The sequence below is a fragment of the Dasypus novemcinctus genome, chromosome 17 (assembly GCF_030445035.2).
Source record: "Dasypus novemcinctus isolate mDasNov1 chromosome 17, mDasNov1.1.hap2, whole genome shotgun sequence".
Taxonomy (NCBI): Eukaryota; Metazoa; Chordata; class Mammalia; order Cingulata; family Dasypodidae; genus Dasypus; species Dasypus novemcinctus.
The window spans coordinates 11,906,887-11,927,250 of record NC_080689.1 but is presented as its reverse complement, the minus strand read 5'-3'; the positions used below and the strand labels follow the sequence as shown (position 1 = coordinate 11,927,250).

Below are 20,364 nucleotides of genomic sequence, written 5' to 3'. Positions count from 1 at the left end.
AACATTAAAATCTGTTTTACATGATTTCCTGCCTACCTGAAAGGTCAGAATGGGGAGAGAGTGGTGGAAGACTGCTTTTTTCCTTAAAACTGATTTTGATTATTGTCATTTCAGATTGTGGAACCACTAAGAGAGAAAATCAGGGATTTAGAGAAAAGGTATGTGTACTTTTTTTTTGGAGTTGAGGAAAATGTATATATCTTAGCTATGTGACAGGTTAAGGTCAATGTCTAATATAAGTGTTTAAACTAAGTAATTCTATAATATGAAAGATGTGTACTGTTTTAGTCAGCCACAGGGGTACTGATGCAAAATACCAGAAATTGGTTGGTTTTTATAAAGGTATTTATTTGGGGTAGGAGCTTACAGATACCAGGCCATAAAGCATAAATTACTTCCCTCACCAAAGTCTATTTTCACATGTTGGAGCAAGATGGCTGCCAATGTCTGTGAAGGTTCAGGCTTCCTGGGTTCCTCCCTTCCAGGGTCTTGCTTCTCTCTGGTTCAGGTTTCCTCTCTTCCTGTGGCTCCAGCTTAAGGCTTCAGCATCAAACTCCAACATCAAAAACCCTCAAGTCTGTCCTTTGCCTTGCCTTTTATCTGTTTGTCCCCACCCACCAAGGGATGGGTACTCAATGCCCTACTGACACAAGAGATTTACTTGATTACTTCATCAAGTAACTCTAATATAATCTAATATACTCAGAGGAAAAGATCAGATTACAAACATAATCCAATATTTCTTTTAGGAATTCATCAATAATGCCACTGCTACGTGTACTTTCAAGACAAAGAACTTTCCCATGAAAAGATAAATTTTTACGTTAAAAATTTGGATGCACTGTTTTTAAGCTTTATTTTTTCCTTTTGTTGTTAAAGACCGTTTCTGATGAAATCTCTTTCTAGAAAAAAAATTAAATACATACATACATATACACACACTTTCATAAAGATCCTAAGTTAAAAACCCACAAAGATTTTAAATTAAAAGTTTTCTTAAATTAAAAGTGTTTTTGATAAATTGTAATAATCTAAATAAATGTATACATAAGGATTTTTTCCTTTCCCCCATTTGAGTAGTATTAATACCCAAATAATCAGAAAGAAGAAGAAAGGCTGTAAATGTGTAGAAATCTTCCTTTTCCAAACACTGTGAATTTCTAAGTTCCTGTAAATTCATTACATAGAAGTTGAGGCTAAGTCTTCTTTTAACTTCTGTGAAGTGGTCTGGTGGTTTCTAGTAAAAAATTAATTAGTCTAACAGAATTCCAAAATAAGTTGATTAACAGAATTCCAAAGCAAAAAACAATTTGGATGGCCTAAAACAAAGTACCATATGTAAGTACTGTATGGATGTGGAGCCTGGAAAATGTCATGTGTAGTTTGCTTTTGTCACCAAGGTACATTAGAAAGTTTCCAGCATTCAGTTCAGGAAAAGTAGATAGAAGGGAAGAGTTGTGTAAGAATTTTTAAAGAATTGTATCATATAATGGAGATTCCAAACAAAATTCCTCATCACCTTTTGACTCTTATTGCACAGGCACTCTCTCAGTCACTTCTGAAACAAACCTTAGGCACCGGAATGTCGAAAACTTTGTTTGCTTGGCCAGAGTAACAGATGGGCCTTTAAAAGTTTAAAAAAGAAAAATGAAAACATTCATTAAAGTTTACGTAAAAATTTTCTTTTCCTGGGTTGTGTTTGGATGATGTATTTCAGCATTATATGAGCCTTTTATCAAGCCCAGAATAAAAAGGAAGAAATGAAGAGTAATTTTTCTACCTTTAATTTTGATGTTTTCAGTAAATGATCAAAGGAAAATAAGGCTGGAGAAGAGTTTATCAAACAAGATGTATTCATTCATTTTGTTGTCCTCAGCTGAATAGTCAGGCAAGCTATTAAGTTCAACTCTTACTAGAAGGGAAGCTACCAGTGATTTTTAACATATTCACTCAGTAATGAGTGGTTGTTATATATGCTTTAGAATTTTCTTGCTATTATTTTCCAAAGTTATATATTGCTCTTTAACATCATTAAAAATTACATATCATTGGATAAGAGCCAGAAATTCTGCTGTCAGTAAGACTGGCTGAATTTGAGCGATTTTAATTGAAGCTTTTAAAAAAATAGTTTATGGTGAAAAAAGTAATGTGCCAAAAGTTTTCTGTTGGTTGAAAAAGTCTGTGTACCTGCAATCAATCTCTTTAAAGAAGAAGGTACATTAGTTTATGAAAAGACAGTGAATCAATTGGATAACTTCCCTAAGGCAGGGGCTTACAAACAAGATACGAGAATTATGTGATTCCTTCTGATATTTTGCTATGTTCTTTGTGCTTTTTAAACGAAAAAGAGAAGCACAAGTACAAATTTAATCTTAAATCATCTATCAGTGATTCTTATCAATTGAGAGCTGCTTTTAAAATAAGGAAGAGGCTAGCACTTGCCCATTGGGTCTGATTTGCTAGTTACTCCTTCAGATTGGATGACAAGACAGGTGACAGATGAGCAGGGTTATTTGAGTTAAAACACAAGCACTGATGTAACGAAAGAAGCATTTGGTCAGAAATTGATGGAGCTCTGTCTAATTTTATTTTTCCTGTCCGATCATGTGATAAGGATGATCAAACAATCATCATGACACTGGCATCATAAGACTATAACTAGAAATATGTTTTCTTGATGTGATTGTCAGTTTGAGCTAAGTGGCCTCAAGGAAAAAGGATAGTTTTGAAAGTTAAAGATTATCCAGGGGGAAACGGACTTGTCTCAGTGGTTAGGGCGTCCGTCTACCACATGGGAGGTCCGCGGTTCAAACCCTGGGCCTCCTTGACCCATGTGGAGCTGGCCCATGCGCAGTGCTGATGCATGCAAGGAGTGCCGCGCCACGCAGGGATGTCCCCCGCCATGCAGGGATGTCCCCCGCGTAGGGGAGCCCCACGCGCAAGGAGTGTGCCCGTAAGGAGAGCCGCCCAACGTGAAAGAAAGTGCAGCCTGCCCAGGAATGGCGCCGACCACACTTCCCATGCCGCTGACGACAACAGAAGCGGACAAAGACACAAGATGCAGCAAATAGACACAGAGAACAGACAACCGGGGGAGGGGGGGAATTAAATAAATAAATAAATCTTTTTTTTAAAAAAAAAAAAAGATTATCCAGGAAAAGAAATGAGGGCTGTGCCATCTAGAAGCCTGAGTAAGGGATTATATGTGGCCTTTTTCTCTTTATTACTACACCCCATTTCTTAATACTTAGATTACATGCCATTAGTTTATTTCATCTCTTTATCTTTACATGTTCTTTAAATAGATGGCAAGTAATGATCAAAGTACTTCTTAATGGCTATCCAACCAAACAGTAAGGTTAGCATCTGACATGGCATAAAACAGTAAAGGATGAATTCTGGAGGTGGGAGTTGTAAGAAAAGATCTATTTCTCAATTCGTACATCAGTCTACCTCCACTTGCTTGCTTGTGTCTCTCACATTATGAAATGCAGGCTTCAGTGGGTGGAGTCTGTTGTTTGTCTTGTTTATAGCTGCATTCCCAGTGTCCAGGCTGGAATAGGTGCTCAATAAAAAGTGCTTGCTTAAGGGAATAAATGGGTGAGCCAATAAGCTGGGTCAGCCCCTTCAGGTCTTAAAAGAGCTCTTTGCCCCACTTTGTCCTGCCCTGTGCACGTATGCAGGAGATGCTCAGCGATGCTGAATGGGCCTCAGGTGGGATACAGCCAAGACCACCTTGTGCAGTTACTATGCTGTGTCACCCAAGACTGCAGAGGGGAAAACACTCATACTTGAGGGCCCTGGAGGGGTTTTTACCTGTGCTATTACTTACAGCTTTGTGTGTGTGACTGTGTTTTAACCTTTTTAAGGAAGAAATGAGGCTTATCAGATAGTTTTAAAGTTTGATAACTTGATAGTGCACGTTTGATTTAAACTTGGGTGCTATGTATTGAAGAAAAATGAAGTAAGAAGCCAAATGTATTTTTCTTTTTTTAAATCAAGGTTTTCCCATGCAGCGTTAGAAGCCGTTATCAGTCCTTCCCTCACTCCTAACCTTTGCATGTCTATTATGCTTTTGCTGGAGTTTCATTTCTTCTAAGTCTGTTAGAAAACAGTTCGCTGTTTTCTTTCTGATAGAAATAACATAAAATTTCATTTAAAAATTCCAGACTGGTGCAATTCTTAGTAACTTAGAGTGAAGGGTCAGGTGCCCCTGCCCCTTTACTGAGTCTTTTTCTCTCCTTCCACCTCAGTGTTCAGCTGTCACCCACTTTCCTATGACACTTTCTCTAATCATATGAAGTTAAAAAATAATGACTGTGAAGCTGATTTCTCTGCCTTTGTTTACAGGACTTTTGTTCCTGAACTGAATCACTTTAAGAATACATATTTCAAATCTTCATTTACCCACTCTCATTTAATGTTTTATATGCCAGTTATACTGCCTTGCTTGTGGGAAAATCACTGTGATAACGAGCCCGTGTTAACTTTAGTGGGGTGAAAAGGACATTGAAAGATAGGGCAGGACTTACTGTAGGTTCAGAGAAAGTCATGGGAGACAGGTCTGATGCCAGATCATTTTTCGAGGTGCACTGGTCAGGAAGGGGAATAGTGGACTTGTGAGAAATGCTAAGGAAAGGGCAACAAACTTTGTTCTTATCTTCCTTTCTTACTCTGGCAAAGCATGAGCTCCTGTATGGGGAATATGGCTTTACTAGTGCTTTCTTTCATCTAAGCCCTGAAACAGCATCTTGAGAATGCCTCCTCGTCTCTCATTTTCTTCTTTGAATTGACCTAGTAGAATTAGTGCCTCCTCAGCTTTGGTGTCTTCTGGGAGCCTTAACTTCTACAAGTTTCACTTTTCAGGGATAGGATTTCAAGTCATATCCTTAGTTCGATTCTAAACAAGAATGTTGAATATTTCTTGATTTCAGTTTAGTCTGTGATGCCTTGGTTCCTATAGCAAGGACTCATTTAGAGTAGAGAAAAGGAGTAAAAAATAGTGAATTGTCTGACTTTTTTTTTTTTATCTCTTCATGATATACAGCTTCACCCAGAAATACCCACCAGTAAAATTTTTATCAGAAAAGGACCGTAAAAGAATTTTGGTAAGTGTGTATTATATTAGTATTTGTAATGTTAAGAAATTTTTTTTTTTAGATATAATTCACATGCCATAAAATTCAGTCTTTTAAAGTGTACAATTTATTGGTTTTTAGTATATCCACAGGAAGTTGTGCAGTTGTCACCACTATTTCCAGAACATTTTCATCACCCCAAAAGAAACCCATACCCATTAGCAGCCACTTCCTAATCTCAGCTTTCTCCTTTATTAATTGTAGTAATAATCAGCCATAGATACAATCAACTGACTAATGGTTTAAATTTATAAAATACTCTTGCTTTAACAACCAGGTCAGTGTTTTTGCTTGACCAAAAAGCTGGACACCATAACCTAGCCAAGTTGCCACATGAAATTAACCATCATGATATCTTCCTAGGGATTCTCCATTTCATATATGTTATCTTAATTTGTTGGCATACAGTTGTTCATAGTATTCCCTAATAATCCTTTTATTTCTATGATGTTCAGTTGTAATTTCCCCTCTTTGATTTCTGTTGTTAGTAATTTGAATCTTCTCTCTTGTTTTCTTGGTTGGCCTTGTAAACCAGGATTTTGTTGATTTTCTTTATTTTTCTATTCTACCCATTTCTGTTCTAATCTTTATTATTTCTTTCCTTCTAGTTTTAAGATTAGTTTTTTCCATTGTCTTAAGATAGAAATTTAGGTTATTGATTTGAGCACTTTTCTTTTTTTAATACAGACATTTATATCTATAAATTTCTCTCTAAACTCTGCTGTGTTAGTCAGCCAAGGAGGTGCTGATGCAAAGTACCAGAAATCTGTTGGCTTTTATAAAGGGTATTTATTTGGGGTAAAAGTCACAAGGCCCTAACGAGTCCAACTCAAGGTTACTTCCTTACCAAACTCTGTTGCCACGTGTTGAAGCTAGATGACGGGCGACGTCTGTGAGAGGTCAGCCTTCCTCTTCTTCTTTAAAGCTCCATGGGTCTAGCTTTTTCTGATCTCAGCTGTAGGCTGACTTAAGGTTCATCTTTCTTCCTGGGGCTTGTTTTTTTCTGGGCTCAGCTGCTCTGTTCTCTTCACAAGGTCACCTATAAATTATCAGGCGATAAGCTCATCTCTCTTCCTGGAGCCTCTGCTGTGTCTACATGTCTAGGGAGCTCTCTCTCTTCCTCAGTGTATCTTCTCTGTGTATCTACTTCTGTGTCCTTGATGGAGTATCCATTTATATAGCCCAGCAAGGGGATGGGGACTCAAGCCTGCACACCCTAATTAATCAAAGCCCTAATCTTCCATTTTATCTAGTAAATGTAAAGCCTTTGAATTTAAATAAATCAAAGGGTATCATGCCCAGAGGAACATACCAGTTTACAAACATAATCATTATCTCTTTTTGGAATTCATAAATAATATCAAACTGCCATTCCTGTTTTAGCTGAATCCCATAAGTTTTCGTATGCTATTTCTTCATTTTCACTCATCTCAAAACGTTCTCCAGTTTTCCTTGTGATTCTTCTTTGACTCCTTGGCTGCTTAGGAATGTGTTTTCTAATTTCCATGTATTTGTAAATTTCCCAAATTCCTTTTTATTATTGAGATCTAATTTCATTCTATTGTGGTTGGAAAACATAATGTATGTTAATTGAATCCTTTTAAGTTTATTGAGGTTTGTTTACAGCCTAAGACATGGCCTATCCTGAGGAATATTTCGTGTGCGCTTAAGAAGAATGGGTATTCTGGTGTTGTTGGGTAGAGTGTTCTATAGATTTCTTTTAGATTTTGTTGGTTTATAGTGTTGTTAAAGTCCTCTATTTTCTAGTTGATATTCTGGCTAATTCTATCTGTTATTGAAAGTAAATTTTTAATTCTTCAACTATCATTGTTATAGTGTCTGTTTCTCCCTTGAATTCCTTCCGTTGTTGCTTTATGTATTTTGGCACTCTCTGGCTAGGTTTGTATAGTTTTATAGTTGTTATGTGTTCTTGATGGATTGATCCTTTATCATTATTAAATGTGTCTGTATCTCTAGTGATATTTTTTGTTTTAAAGTCTATTCGTCTGATGTTAGTAGAGCCACTTAAGCTTTCTTATATGATTGCTTTTTGTATGATACAACTTTTTTTTCCTATGTTTTGACCAATTGTACCTTTGAATCTAAAGTAGGTCTTCTCTTGACAGCATATGGTTTGGATCTTGTTTTTTTAACCTGAGATTTAGTGGATTTTCTTAAAGAAATGTCTCTTCATTTACTGTGTGCTCTTAGGACAATCTCCAGGGACTTTAAATGGCAATTTTAAAAATAATTTTCACCAGTAATGTTGTTTCGCTGAGGAATGGATCTGTAGCACTCCTTTTACCATCATTCTGCAAGAAACTTTTATTTGAGTCCTTGATAAATAAATGGGTAGTATGCAAGATTGCTTTTTGTTGGTGTCCTTTTAACCATTATCTAGATTACAGAACCATGTATTGCAAACACCAAAATAATATTATTCCTGAATCACTATTAAACTGTTTCACCACCATAATCTCCCTTTTCTGGAAGTTGTGGAACTTTTTTTGCTTTTTTCGAAATGCTTACATATGTCTCACCCTGAGCAGCCTCTGGAGTCTGTTGTACTTTTATGTCCATCTTTTTGGGTTATTTCTTCTATCTCATTAAAATGTGTATATATTTGAGCATGATTTGAGAAATATATCAATGTCAAGTATCAAAGAAAAGTTAATTTTTTTGCTGCCATGTGTCATATTGATCAGAAAAACCTGATATCAATACTGATATATGAACCTTTCACAATCACACAGGATTATTATTTTATAATAATAAATACGTCCATAAGAGGTAAACATCCTATTGCTGCTGAGTAGAATTTATTTCACTTTATAGATAACCACAACGAATGGACTTCATGTTTTTTGTCATCTGCCATCTTATTGGCTGTCACATTTTATAGTCATTTAGTACCTGAGTTTGACATATGTTTCTTCAGGCTGTTTTAGAAATTGTTGAAGCCTAAGCACAAAGAAAGAGATTGGTTCAAAAATACATTCTTTTTGCTAAAGATTTGCTGAGCAGTCATAAATCTGAATGCTGGCCTTGATTTAAATGACTTTTGCTGCCTTTTTAGCACCCAAAGAGCAAGAATTAAAAATTCATTGAGGGGAATCAAATGTGGCTCAGTGGTTAAGCCCCAGCTTCCCACATACACGGTCCCAGGATCAATTCCCAGCCCCGGGTACCTCAAAAAAAATCAATGTTGAGATAAACTCACAAACTGCAAAAAGCCCATGCAAAGTTGTATAAGTTTTTCTAAACCAGGTGTTAAATGTTTCCTCCTACCATCTTTTGGTATTAGTTTTTTGTTATTCAAAGGGCATGCTTTTGTTTGGTGATTAGATTTTTTTGAGGAAACTTTGTAAGTGCGAAGCTTCTGCAGTTTTGTTTCTATTTGAAATGTTTGCCTAAAGGGCTAAAATGGGTTTGGAGAAAATTTTTATAACCACCAGCTATGTTATGCAAATGTTTAAGTATTTTAGAAACAAGGGAAATAACTACTCAAGAAAAATAATTCAAATGCATTTTCGCAAAGGTAAAGTGCTTCCAGCAATTTTATGTCACTATTAAAACTAGTGAATGTTATAGGCAATTGTGTATAATTTAAGACACTAATTCTAAGCTGCCAGCTGAATGTTTTGGGTACGGAGATTAAAATTCAAAGTGCAACAGAACAACTTATGTAAAGAAATATGTGCATATATAGAGTTACATTAAAAGTAAATTTCATTTTTTTAACTGTATTTTTTTCTGATTAAAAACCAGTGGACATTTTGGAAAAATGCAATAAAATGAAGGTAAAATAATATGAAATTCTTCCCTGAGTTAAGCACTGGCTATGAGCCAAATTTGAAATAGTTTTTGTTCTGGAAAATCCTTTTTCATAGTCATTGTTCAGGTATCCAGGTAAAACTCAGGAGTGCGACAGATAAAACATAAACCAGACAAATTGATAGGTAGTGGAAGGAGCACAGAATTAGGAAAACTGTAGCTTTATTCTGTCATTACTGGGGATCTTGGTCAAAAACTCAACTTCTCTGGGTGTTATGGATTGAGATATGTTCCCCAGAAAGATACATTGAAGTCTTAGCTTCCAGAACCTCAGAATGTGACGTTATTGGGAAGCAGAGTCACTGCAGATATAATTAGTTAAGACGAGGTTATGCTGGAGGAGAGTGGACCCTTAATCCAGTATGACTGGTGTTCAGAAGAGGGGAAGGGGCACAGAGGCAAAGACACACAGGGGAGACGGAGGCAGAGGTGAGTTATTCAACTGTGGGCCCTGGAACACCAAGGATGCCGGACGCCACCAAAATCTAGAAAAAGAAAGACTCTCCTGAGCCAACAGAGAGAGCATGGCCCTGCCAAAACCTTGGTTTTGGACTTCTGGCCTCCAGAACTGTGAGATAATAAATTTGTTTTTCTAAGGCTACAAGTTTATGGTAATTTATTATGGTGGCCTTAAGGAAACTAATGTAGTAGGTGTCAGATTTAGAAAAATCTAAGATGCTCTCAAGAAAGCATAAATTTAGCTAATTGAAAGTTGTTGGTCATCAGGATTTCTGCTCTTGGCCATTCATAATTTAAATTATTATATTAATATTTTCATCCATATAGAAATCTAGTCTAGCTGGTGGTTAATGAATGAAAAGTTTTCTTGGGGCAGGCCTAAACAAGGGCCCCCACTGTGCCATCCTTTCTTCTTCACCCAGCTTTGCATTTGCCTGTTAGAAGAATTGAAATTGTGTGTGAGTTCTTTGAACAGAGTGTTTCATGGCGAATTAGATGTTTAAAAGCCATAGACCTTTGGGTTATGCATGTGTTTTTATTTTAGATAAAAAGATGAGTATTTTTTCCTCCTCTTAATTCTGTGCTCTTAACATGAAACAGGAGGGTAGGTGAACTAGAATTTTGATAATGAAGGAGATTACCTCATGAAGAGAAGAGAAGAAAAGAATAGAAATAGGATATGATAGAAGAATAGAAGAGACTGAAATAGAGTAGAAAAGAATATAGAATAGGAGAATATAATTTCACATTTAAAGTCTTAGCTTTCTTAGCTTCTTTTCCCTCCTAATCTTGCCCATCCCACATAAGAAGTACTTTTTATCCAGTCCCTTCCAGTTGCACACATAATTTGAATAAAGTCTTTTTATGAATTTTGTATTTTTTTGCAACATAATTGACTTTTCATGTTTGTTATGGTTTACGTCTTAGAGAACCTGCTATTCCTTTAGGGACCCCCTTCTGTCTTAGCCTGCCCAGCTTCTATGACAAATACCACACAGTGGGTTGGCTTAACCACTGAGGATTACTACCTTATGGTTTCAGTGGCTAGAAGACAAAATCAAGGCACGATGGCAAGAGCTTGGTCTCTCCTGGAATTGGTTGTGTTCTGGTGCAGGATGGCCAGAAATCCTTGGGGCTCCTTGGCTTTCCCATCACGTGATGACGGCCTCCTCTCTCTCTTCTGGGTCCCTGCTGGCTTCTAGCTTTTGGCTCTTTCCTGGCTTTCTCTTTATAAGGCTTCTAGTAATCGAGGTTAAGAGCCACCCTTGTTCAGCTGAGCCACTTTAACTAAAATTGGCATCTTCAGAGTTCCTAAACATTTACAAGAGGTTTGCGCCATAGGGGTATGGCCCAAGTTTAAGGATATGTGTTTTGGAGGGTACGTAATTCAACCTACCATACCTCTTGGCTGCATCATTTGCCATAATCATCACTAGTTCTGACACTAACCAGATCATGGAACTTAATCATTCAGAGCTCTAATCCACAAACAACACATATTGCTTATTAATTTTTTTATAAACAGTTTGAATGAACCTAGTTTTTCATGAGGTTTTTGAGTCCAGATTAAATATCACATACTGTCTTGGTAGTTCACTAAATCTCAGCAATTTGCTAATCATTTTTTTTAAGTAGCTCTTAAACTTTTCAGTGGTAGTATTAGAACTATATAAATGATGTTGAACATAGCACATCCATTATCAAACAAGAACATTTTAATAGTATAAAGTGCTCTGTCAAAGAAAAATTGTAATTACTGTTTTTCTGTTTTTCACTGGCTGATAGTTTAAATTTTGGAGGTTGCTGATATGGGAGGAGTGGGTTGAGGGGGTGGGGGGTATATAGGAACCTCATATTTTTTGAATGTGACATTTAAAAAAAAGAAAGAAAAAAAATTTTTAGGTGGGTTAGATGTTTAAAGACAGTGTGATTTCCTGTTCTGAAGTAAGAATAAAGATAGTGCTTTAAAAGCTGTTCCCATCTTTCTTCCTTTCCCTGTTCCCAAATTTTGAGTTGTGGCTGTACCAAAGATGGGACTGTGAAGTCTGTGGACCTTCTCTTGTTTCCGGTGATGTTTCACACGTACTCTTCTAGTGATGTTTCACACACTCTTCTAATGCAGATAACTGGGGGTGCAGGGTTCGTGGGATCCCATCTCACTGACAAACTAATGATGGATGGCCATGAGGTGACAGTAGTGGACAACTTTTTCACGGGCAGGAAGAGAAACGTGGAACACTGGATCGGCCATGAAAACTTTGAGCTAATTAACCACGATGTTGTAGAGCCCCTCTACATCGAAGGTGAGTGAAAATGGCTGTTCTCTTACTAAAAATAGTGCATTATCGTCATTTTAGACCTCATAGGAGGACTTACCAGAGATGGTGGGGTGCCAAAGGTAAGCCATTTGAATCAGCCACATTTGATGTTGTATTCCGTTTAATTTTGAAATGGACTTACTGAGCACAAGGTGCTATCCTCATAAAGAGTGGTTATCCTAAAAAAGAGTGGTTATAAATGTGTGGCTGTCTTATCTTCACTATTATATGGCGCTTCCGATGCTGAAAGTCATGGATCTAATGAGGTAGAACTTGTGTAGGGCATCGTCCCATCAATTAACGAATCTGATGCCTTCCCCACTTGCAGGAAGTCCCTTTTACCTCTTATAGATAGTTCATCGATTCCACATGTAAGTGTTGAAAACCCTAAAATACCTTTGCTGCTTTAAAGGAAGGACAATTTGGGTGTCTTTGGTAGACTTTGAAAGGTCTCCCTTCCACTGAGATTCTTTAAGGTATTCTTTAAAGTATACCAACGAGAGCTAATACTTAGGAACAAGAAGACTTTGCATTCATTCTCATTTAAATATGATCATAGATAGCCCTGAGACGTAAGTACTATCATTTTCATGTACCTCTGTGAAAAATTTAAACTCATCTTGTGACCTGCCCAGAGTTATAGGGCTATTAACTGCCTTAGCCGGAATTCGTCCTTGGTTGTCTGGCTCCAAAGCTATTATAATATCCTGCCCCCGTCTTGTGCACATACCATATAGCATTTTGCTTTTTTCCATTATTATCAATTGTGAACATTTCCCCATATAATTTAAAAGTGTCTGAAAGACCCAGTTTAATGGCTGAGCAATGCTTGTTGTATGGACAGACCATGGTTTATTTATGCTTATCACTGTTTAAAGTTACCTAGTGTTTTATTATACCTTTGGCTGAATTTTATTTTCTCAGTAAAGAGTCCAAATATGAATTGTGCCAAATGCTAATATGTCCCCTTCATTGCATGGCGACACCAATTTCACTTTTATCTTAGTGGCATTGAGCATTATCTTAAAAAAAAGAGCTACTAACAAAAATACTTTGCAGACTTGATGGAAACCAGTATTTCTTTGGTTTCTAAAAAGTTAGAATTTCTAATATGTTAATTCACAAAAGAGATCCAAATCTTTCCTTTTACCCATTGAAAAAATTTACTTTTAGTATGAGTTCTTCCTAAGGGTGGATGTTAACCATTAGGCATATATTTAGCTTTTTTCCCCCTAATCCAGTATTTCCCTTCTAATTTTTTGTTGAAAACTTGTACTTTATATACCTAATCTGTTCATTCCCCCTTTGCTACTTCTTCGGTTTCTTTTATGCTAAGACCATACCAAGATAGATGAATATTCATCTGTGGTATTCGTTTGTTCATTTTGCTTCCTTTTAAAGTGTTTAAACATTGCACCCCCTGGGATTTATTTATGTGGGGGTTAGACTCATTTTTGTAAAATGGCTTCACGAAGTGAAATGCTCGCTGTAGGTAGTAGACGCGTAGACTCTTCCTTCCGGGGTGGTGAGGGAGAACTGAGGGAATACGTGCGGTGGGCTCAGGTGGGAAGAATTCTCACGAGCCCCTCTCCCAGTTCCTCATCAGGCTGACCTAGGCCCTGCTGTGAGGGACTCTGCAGGCGGAATTAAGGTGACAATGAGCTGGCCTTAAGTGTGGAGATGATCCTGGGTTATCTGGGCGGCCCAATGTTACAACCACTTGAACCTTGAAAACTGGAGGAAGGAGGCAGAGAACCTGGAAGGCTGAGGCAGGAGGGATGAGACAGAAGGGGAAATCAGCGTGGCAAAGCGTGAGGGGGCTCGAGGCCCCCGAGGCTGGCTCTGAGGGGGGCCGCGAGCTCAGGGAGGCAGGCGGCTTTAGCCAGCAGCTGATCCCACGAACCTGGGATCCAGCACTGTGGCCACACGGAACTGAGTTCACCAACAGCCGAAATGAGCTTGGGAGTTGCTTCATCGACCCTGATGAAAGGAACATGGTTCTGCTGACAGCTGGGGCTCTGCTTCGTGAAACGAGTAGAGAACCAGCCGAGCTGCTCCGCCTGGACATCTGACTGCAGAACTGGGAGATAATAAAGGGTGGTTTCCAAGCCTTTAGATTTGTGGTGAGCAAATTAGGACAGCAATAGAAAGCTAATACCAGGGCTTTGCACAGTGCCCCCCAGGCGATAGCTATTGTTATTTTTGGTCTCTTTCCCCTTTTTTGCTCTTAGTAATAAACAGTTGTTAAATGAAACTGTTGATTATATCATTTAAGTACCATTGAAACAAAAACTCAGTAAAAATGGTAGTTGGTAAGTAAATTCTCTGCTTTGACTCTATGAGCTTTGACAAGTTTAACTGTTCTAGGCCATTCCATTGTTTCTGATTATTGACTCTGTATAGGACACACACACACACACACACACACACCAAATAGAAGCTTACAGTAAATGACTAAAACTCGGAGTAATAAGTCACCTCAAGTAGCGTGTATGTTGGGAGAGTGTAAGACATTTCTCCACCTCTATAGTGTAAGGTGTGTCTGCTTTTAGCTACCTCCCTTCAGTGGCCTTCCAAACTTTACATCGAGTTCTCTATGGGCTTGGTCATCACCTGCCCCATAAGGCCCCTCATCACTTCACTCCGTGTGTCCACAATACCCAGTTAATTCTGATGAACGTCTTAAATGCAGAAACGATCCCATTTGGTGGTACAGTTGTGCTTTCAAAGGTAATAATCCTTGTTCCCCCCCCCCCTTAAATCAGACAGAAAACGTGAATTTAATGAAGTTCATTTCATTCAATATGCTCCCTCCCCTTTCCTCGGTTTTGCATTGTCACAAAGGATGACATAATTTAGACCCCTTCCGGGCTCATGCCATTGCCTTGGACTCCGCCGTGCAGTGGTGGTAGCGTTTCATTTAAACTTTGCTTTAGTTTCCCCCCTTACTGACCCTGACAACCTGTGCTTTTCCTAAGTGGGATCACCATAGGTTCTCATGTGTAGTTCGGTCTTCTGGCAGCTACAGACAAGTGCATGTCTCCTGTTTATGTGATCAGGTTTTCTTCATTGCCCGACAAGGAAATATAACAAATACACAGACCAACCATTTTATACCTGACTCTGTTTTTAGTGCCTTTTTCTAATAAGAAAAACTTCATTTGATCTGATATTTACACCACAGCAAAAATCTTCTTGCACTTTGAAAATTATCTTGTGGAATTTACTTTGGTTTATCTGTTTTTCTGGGCCTTGTAAGTTATTTGAATTGATGAGGCAATTAATGTGGTCACTTAATTTGGGAGGATCATAGCAGAGCTTCATTATCATTTTTACAGCAGATTTCCCCCTTTCATTTGCAAGGTATAACCATTGTGTTTCAGAAGCCAAGAGATAAGCAACATGATTTTAATTTCACATTTCTAATGGGACATTCCTATTTTCTGGACTCAGAATGCAGTGGTAGAATTGGGGGGGAATGGGGTTGCAATGTTGGATCAAGATTGAGAAGGGGGACTGTAGAATTCCAGAACTGCTGCATACTAAGGGATTATCAGAATGATTTGAGACAAGAGGGGCTTTTCTACAGGGGCACTATGTCATCGTGTTGGATTATAGAGAAAGGAGAGTGCTGCTTTAGAAAGAACTCTTAGGTTTTGCCAACAAGGATGTTTCCCTTTAAGCAGGTGTATCCACCATGCAAGATATTTAGTTCTGAAAGGAATGAAGTTCATTGTCTTTCACACTCATCTCTGAAGGACTCCGAAGCTCCCGAGAAGCCAGGCTTTGTGGCAGCAGAGAGATGATCGACCGTCAAGAATGCTGAAATGGAGCTGCGGCTTCAGGGCAGCCCCCATTCCAGCGTGGAGCTTGGAGGCCCCTCGTGGCCCGCGCATGCTCTGTGGGGAAGCAGGGAACTGAAGGCAGAGCCGGTGTGGTCTTGGAGTGAGGACTGGCCAAGCACCAGACATCACGCAGTGACCCCTGGAGGTTTTCAGAACTGATGCTAAGTAAAGGGACATGGAAGTGCTCATTCGGTGGGAAGCCCACTCCATAAAGTGTAATGGGAATGAAGGACTTAAATGGGATAAGCTCATTTTTGTTAAGGGAAAGGAAAGCACCAGGTTCCTGATTTATTTGTGAACGAATGAGACGGAAAGGAGTCTTCAGCTTTTTTCTCTTTTCCAAAGGATAATTTAGCTACTCATAAAAGTAATACATTCTTGAAGAAAATTTGGAAAAGTATTTTAAAAAATAGAAAATTATTCTTCCTATCAAAAATTAACCCATTGACTTAACCTCCAAACATTTTTCTAATGTGATGTTTTAATATTAAAAGTATGCTTATTAAGTAATGTAGCTTTATGATTCAAAACATTTAAGATTAAAAAGGGAGGGAAGTGGACTTGGCCCAGTGGTTCAGACCCCGGGCCTCCTTGACCCTTGTGGAGCTGGCCCACGTGCAGTGCTGATGCACACAACGAGTGCCGTGCCACGCAGGGGTGTCCCCCGTGTAGGGGAGCCCCACGTGCATGGAGTGCGCCCCATAAGGAGAGCCACCCAGTGCGAAAGAAAGTGCAGCCTGCCCAAGAGTGGCGCTGCCCACACAGAGAGCTGACACAACAAGGTGACACAGCAAAAAGAAACAGATTCCCGTGCCGCTGACAACAACAGAAGCGGACAAAGAAGACGCAGCAAATAGACACAGAGAACAGACAGCTGGGGCAGGAGGGGGGAGCTGAGAGAAATAAATAAATAAATAAATCTTTAAAAAGGGGGGGCGGCGGATGTGGCTCAATTGGTTGAGCACCTGCTTCCCACATGGGAGGTCCAGGGTTCGGTCCCCGGTGCCTCCTAAAAACAAAAACAAGCAACAAACAAACAAGCGAAAAAAACAAACTTGGGGAACTGATGCAGCTCACTGATTGAGCACCAGTTTCCCACGTAAGAGGTCCCGGGTTCAATCCCCAGACCTGGTATGAATGGATGGATGGATGGATGGATGGATGGATGGATGGATGGATGGACGGACGGAAGGATGGAAGGATGGAAGGATGGATGGATGGTCTCCTTCCCACTTCTATTCTCCTGTCTTCCTTGTTCCCAGTGCTCCCTCAGGAAAGCAGTACCAGTATTTCTTGGTAGTCTTCTGGAGTATCTATATGTGTAATAGCTTATACAAATAATTATTCATAATTACGCCATTTTATGGAAAAAGCACATTATATATGGTTTTGCATCCCATTTTTTTCCATTTAGTGTATCCTGGAGATCTTTCTATATCATACATAGAGAGCTGCCTCACACACCCCCCCCCCCATTTCCCTAATATTCTACTATGTGGCTATAGCAGATTTTTTTACAGGGGCACATTTTCCCTCCCTAACTTCATTGCATTAGCTGTTCCCCATCATATGAATATACTGTAGCTTATCCAATCATTCCTGGCTTGTTGAATATTTACTTTGTTTCCAATTTGGGGCTCTCATACATCTTGCCATAGAAAGCAGCCCAGCACGTATCTGTGTCTCTGTCATCATAATCTTAAATCTTAAAATACATGTCCGGGTTTCTAATACATATAACGCATGCCACCCTGCAAAAGCCCTCCCAGTTTGTTTTCCCAGTGTCCGCATAAACAAGTGTTTTTGTAAGGAACAGAAAAAGGCAGGAGTGCCCATTGTGTCATGGAGAGCCAGACATCTGGATCTGTCATAACTGAGTTAAAAGCATCCTAGGAAAGGAAAAGCAAAAGATGACAGTAGCTAGTGTTTAATGAATACTTTCTGTATGCAGGGTACTATCTAATCAGTGTGTATATTAACAAATGTAGTTGTCACAACAGTTGAGTGAGGTGGGCCCTGAGTGTCCTCATTTTATAGGTGAGGCCTGGAGGCTTTCTGTTACCCACCTGTAATGCAGGTGCTGAGCGCCTGTGAAAGGCCAGGAGGGGCAGACACCAAGAGAAAGAGAAGGGGCTAAGGCTCTTAGTAGCCAGACCCTTGAGTTGACAGGAGAAAGTAGAAAGTGGGATGGGAGCAGTGTCCCCCAAGGATATTGGGTCCACATTTATGTAGACATGTGAGGTGCTCGCCTCTGATGAGAATATTTTTGTTATTGTAACTTGGGAATTTCTTTCCAAATTTATAGTTTATATTGCAAGTAGAAACATGTAAAGCAGAGGCTTTGGATCTCACTGAGCCCCCTCTTTTTAATTTGGAGCAGTGAGGGCTCTCCAAAGTGCAGCTCAGGGCACTATAGATGCTTTCTCACTGGTGATATCACCCGTGAACCCACTCAGGATTTGCCAGAGATGCTGTGGGTTTGGCAGAAAATTGACGGACTGGCAACACTGACTGATAGCCCGTGGCTCCCAGGGGCAGAGGCAGGCCTGTGGCACATATGTACAGTCTTGCCTTTGCATTAAGTAAATATTGTTTGTTAGGAAATCAAGCCAGATCCAACTTGTACTTCTTTACTCCAACAGAAATTTGATCTTTGCACCTCGAAATGCTCTGTATCTTTTAAAATCATGTTTCCCGTCATAAATACGGTGTTGGGGCTACAGAGAATGACCTCTTTCGGGGCAGTAATTTATGCCAGGCCTCTGACTTGGAATGTAGAGAAACAGAATCCTGTTGTGGGCATCTTTACGATAGGATTTTACTGCACGCTAAAAAATCATGTGAGTTCAGAGAGAACCAACCCTTTGTTTTTGATTTTTTAGTTTTTCTGTCATCTTCAATTTCAGGGTGAAAATGCTTGATTAGATCTTATCAGAGTGAAATTCATAGAGTATGGGCATGGCACCAGGCAGGAAGTTTGAAACTGGGCTATATTAGGAACTGCAGTTTTTGTTTTTTTTTTTAATAAAAAAAGGTCAACAGGGAGATGTAAAATACACAGCAGTTTTTATATGAATTTTCTCTTTGGTAGATTATAACACTTGATTTCTTTGTGTTGGGTTCTGGACAGTAGTTTTGGGGTATCCCAGGAGTTGCTCAATTTCTAGTGGTTTTTTTTTTTCCCTTTCATATTTCAGTATCATTTATGTGGATTCAGGCACAGTGAAGTTCCTCATAAAAACACATAAGAAGTTCATTTGTGGTTAGGCCAGTCAGGTTTTCCCTTTCCAGAACTCACAGGAGGGCAGAGCAAGCCTCAGCTGCCCCACCCCTCGCCCATCCTCTTCCCAGCATAAAAATAAGTTGCCTGTGCTCTGGCAGGGATGCAGTTTGGAATCTATTTTAGGATTTTATGTGAAAAATGAACAAATTGGCTTGCTTTACGGTTTGATTTTTTGCTTCTTTGGTAATTGGCTTGACCCCATTCAGGCTCCTTTCTTAAGCGTCGTACTCTCCTAGCTGAGCATGCGGCCATCGTAGATGTCAAAGGGGTCGCAGGAGAGTCACTGGACAGTCAGCATCTGGAGGGGCCAGTCCAGCAAGTGAACCGGGGTGTATTTCTCCCTTTTGCCTTCCTCTCTCGCCATCCCCCACTTAAGTGTTTGAATGCTGCGCCCTTCTGGGTGTACGTTGAGCTATGACATGTTTCTAAGGACTTTTTTGGTGGGCCCTGAGGGTTAGCTCTGCTGCTGTGTTTACATTCCAGGGCTGGTTGTTATTAATCTTACTTGGTATTTAAATGGCGCCTCACTCTGGTGATTCTTTCTGCTTGCTCCGAAGCTGTTTCCTTCCCTCCTTCCCTCCTTTCTGTAATTCTTTACCCGACTGATGAATTGGCAGGCTGGTCCAGTGTCCTTTTTTAGGATAGGAACTGGAATTATTATCACTATGAGCAGCGGTTTGCTAATGTTGCAGGCAGAACCCATTATCATAGGAAGGAGGGGCTTTTGTCTTTACAGTGTGTTCAAGTTCTTAAATAGGAGATATTAGAGCTGCTACGTAAAAGCCAGAAAGGAGTTTTCCTGGGCAGCCCCTTGGCGTTTCAGGTTGGCTGATAGGAAGCGGCAGGAAGATTAACTACGAGTGGGGCGGAGGGGTGGAAAGGGATGGAAGAGCCTTTTGAGTGGAAAAGCCCCATTTGGAACTCCTCCCTGCACTCAGCTAACTTGGAGTCTTGTGCCCACTCCAAAGCACCATGGAGGGATATTTGCTTAAAATGGAATCTTAACGGGCCATGTGGAAATTCTGATCTACTAGTTTTGCATCGAGCCCAGGAAATCTGCATGTGGACTCAGATACATGTGAGGACACCTGCAAGGACGTGGCCTCTCCGGTAACTGGAGCAGCTCTGCCCTTGGAGTAGCTCTGCCCTCCCCATGCAGTGCAAAGCTCTAGAGGTTGTAAGGAGGAAGGGGTCTTGCTTCCCGTGCTCAATGAGCTTGTCATTTAGTGAAGAAAGATGTGTGTGAAGCACTTTCCAGAGCAAAATAAAAAAACGGTCTACTGGAGTGCAGGCACCACGCTGTGGGAGTGATTGCTTCTGACTGGGGCAGCAGGAAGGCTTCCTGCTTAAATTGACGTTGGAATTGATCCTTGAAGGGAAAAGTTGGGACTTTTGCATATGGAAAGGAGACAAGGGTACAGGTTAGACCATCTTTCTGTTTGATGTCAGGGGATTAGCATGCACTCCCAAACTCTTTTTTTCTTAGT

At 39.7% G+C, this 20,364-nt stretch overlaps 1 protein-coding gene across 4 annotated transcripts in view; it reads left to right on the top strand.

The window, feature by feature from the left end:
• The window catches only part of UXS1 (UDP-glucuronate decarboxylase 1), a 96,892-nt gene that overhangs the window by 31,662 nt on the left and 44,866 nt on the right, over nt 1-20,364 (top strand). For all 4 annotated transcript variants that reach the window (XM_004461135.4, XM_004461134.3, XM_058278289.1 and 1 more), the window contains exons 4-6: nt 115-158; nt 5,048-5,108; nt 11,554-11,734. In XM_004461135.4, coding sequence (XP_004461192.1) covers nt 115-158; nt 5,048-5,108; nt 11,554-11,734 — 286 coding nt within the window. The remainder of the gene's footprint in view (nt 1-114; nt 159-5,047; nt 5,109-11,553; nt 11,735-20,364) is intronic.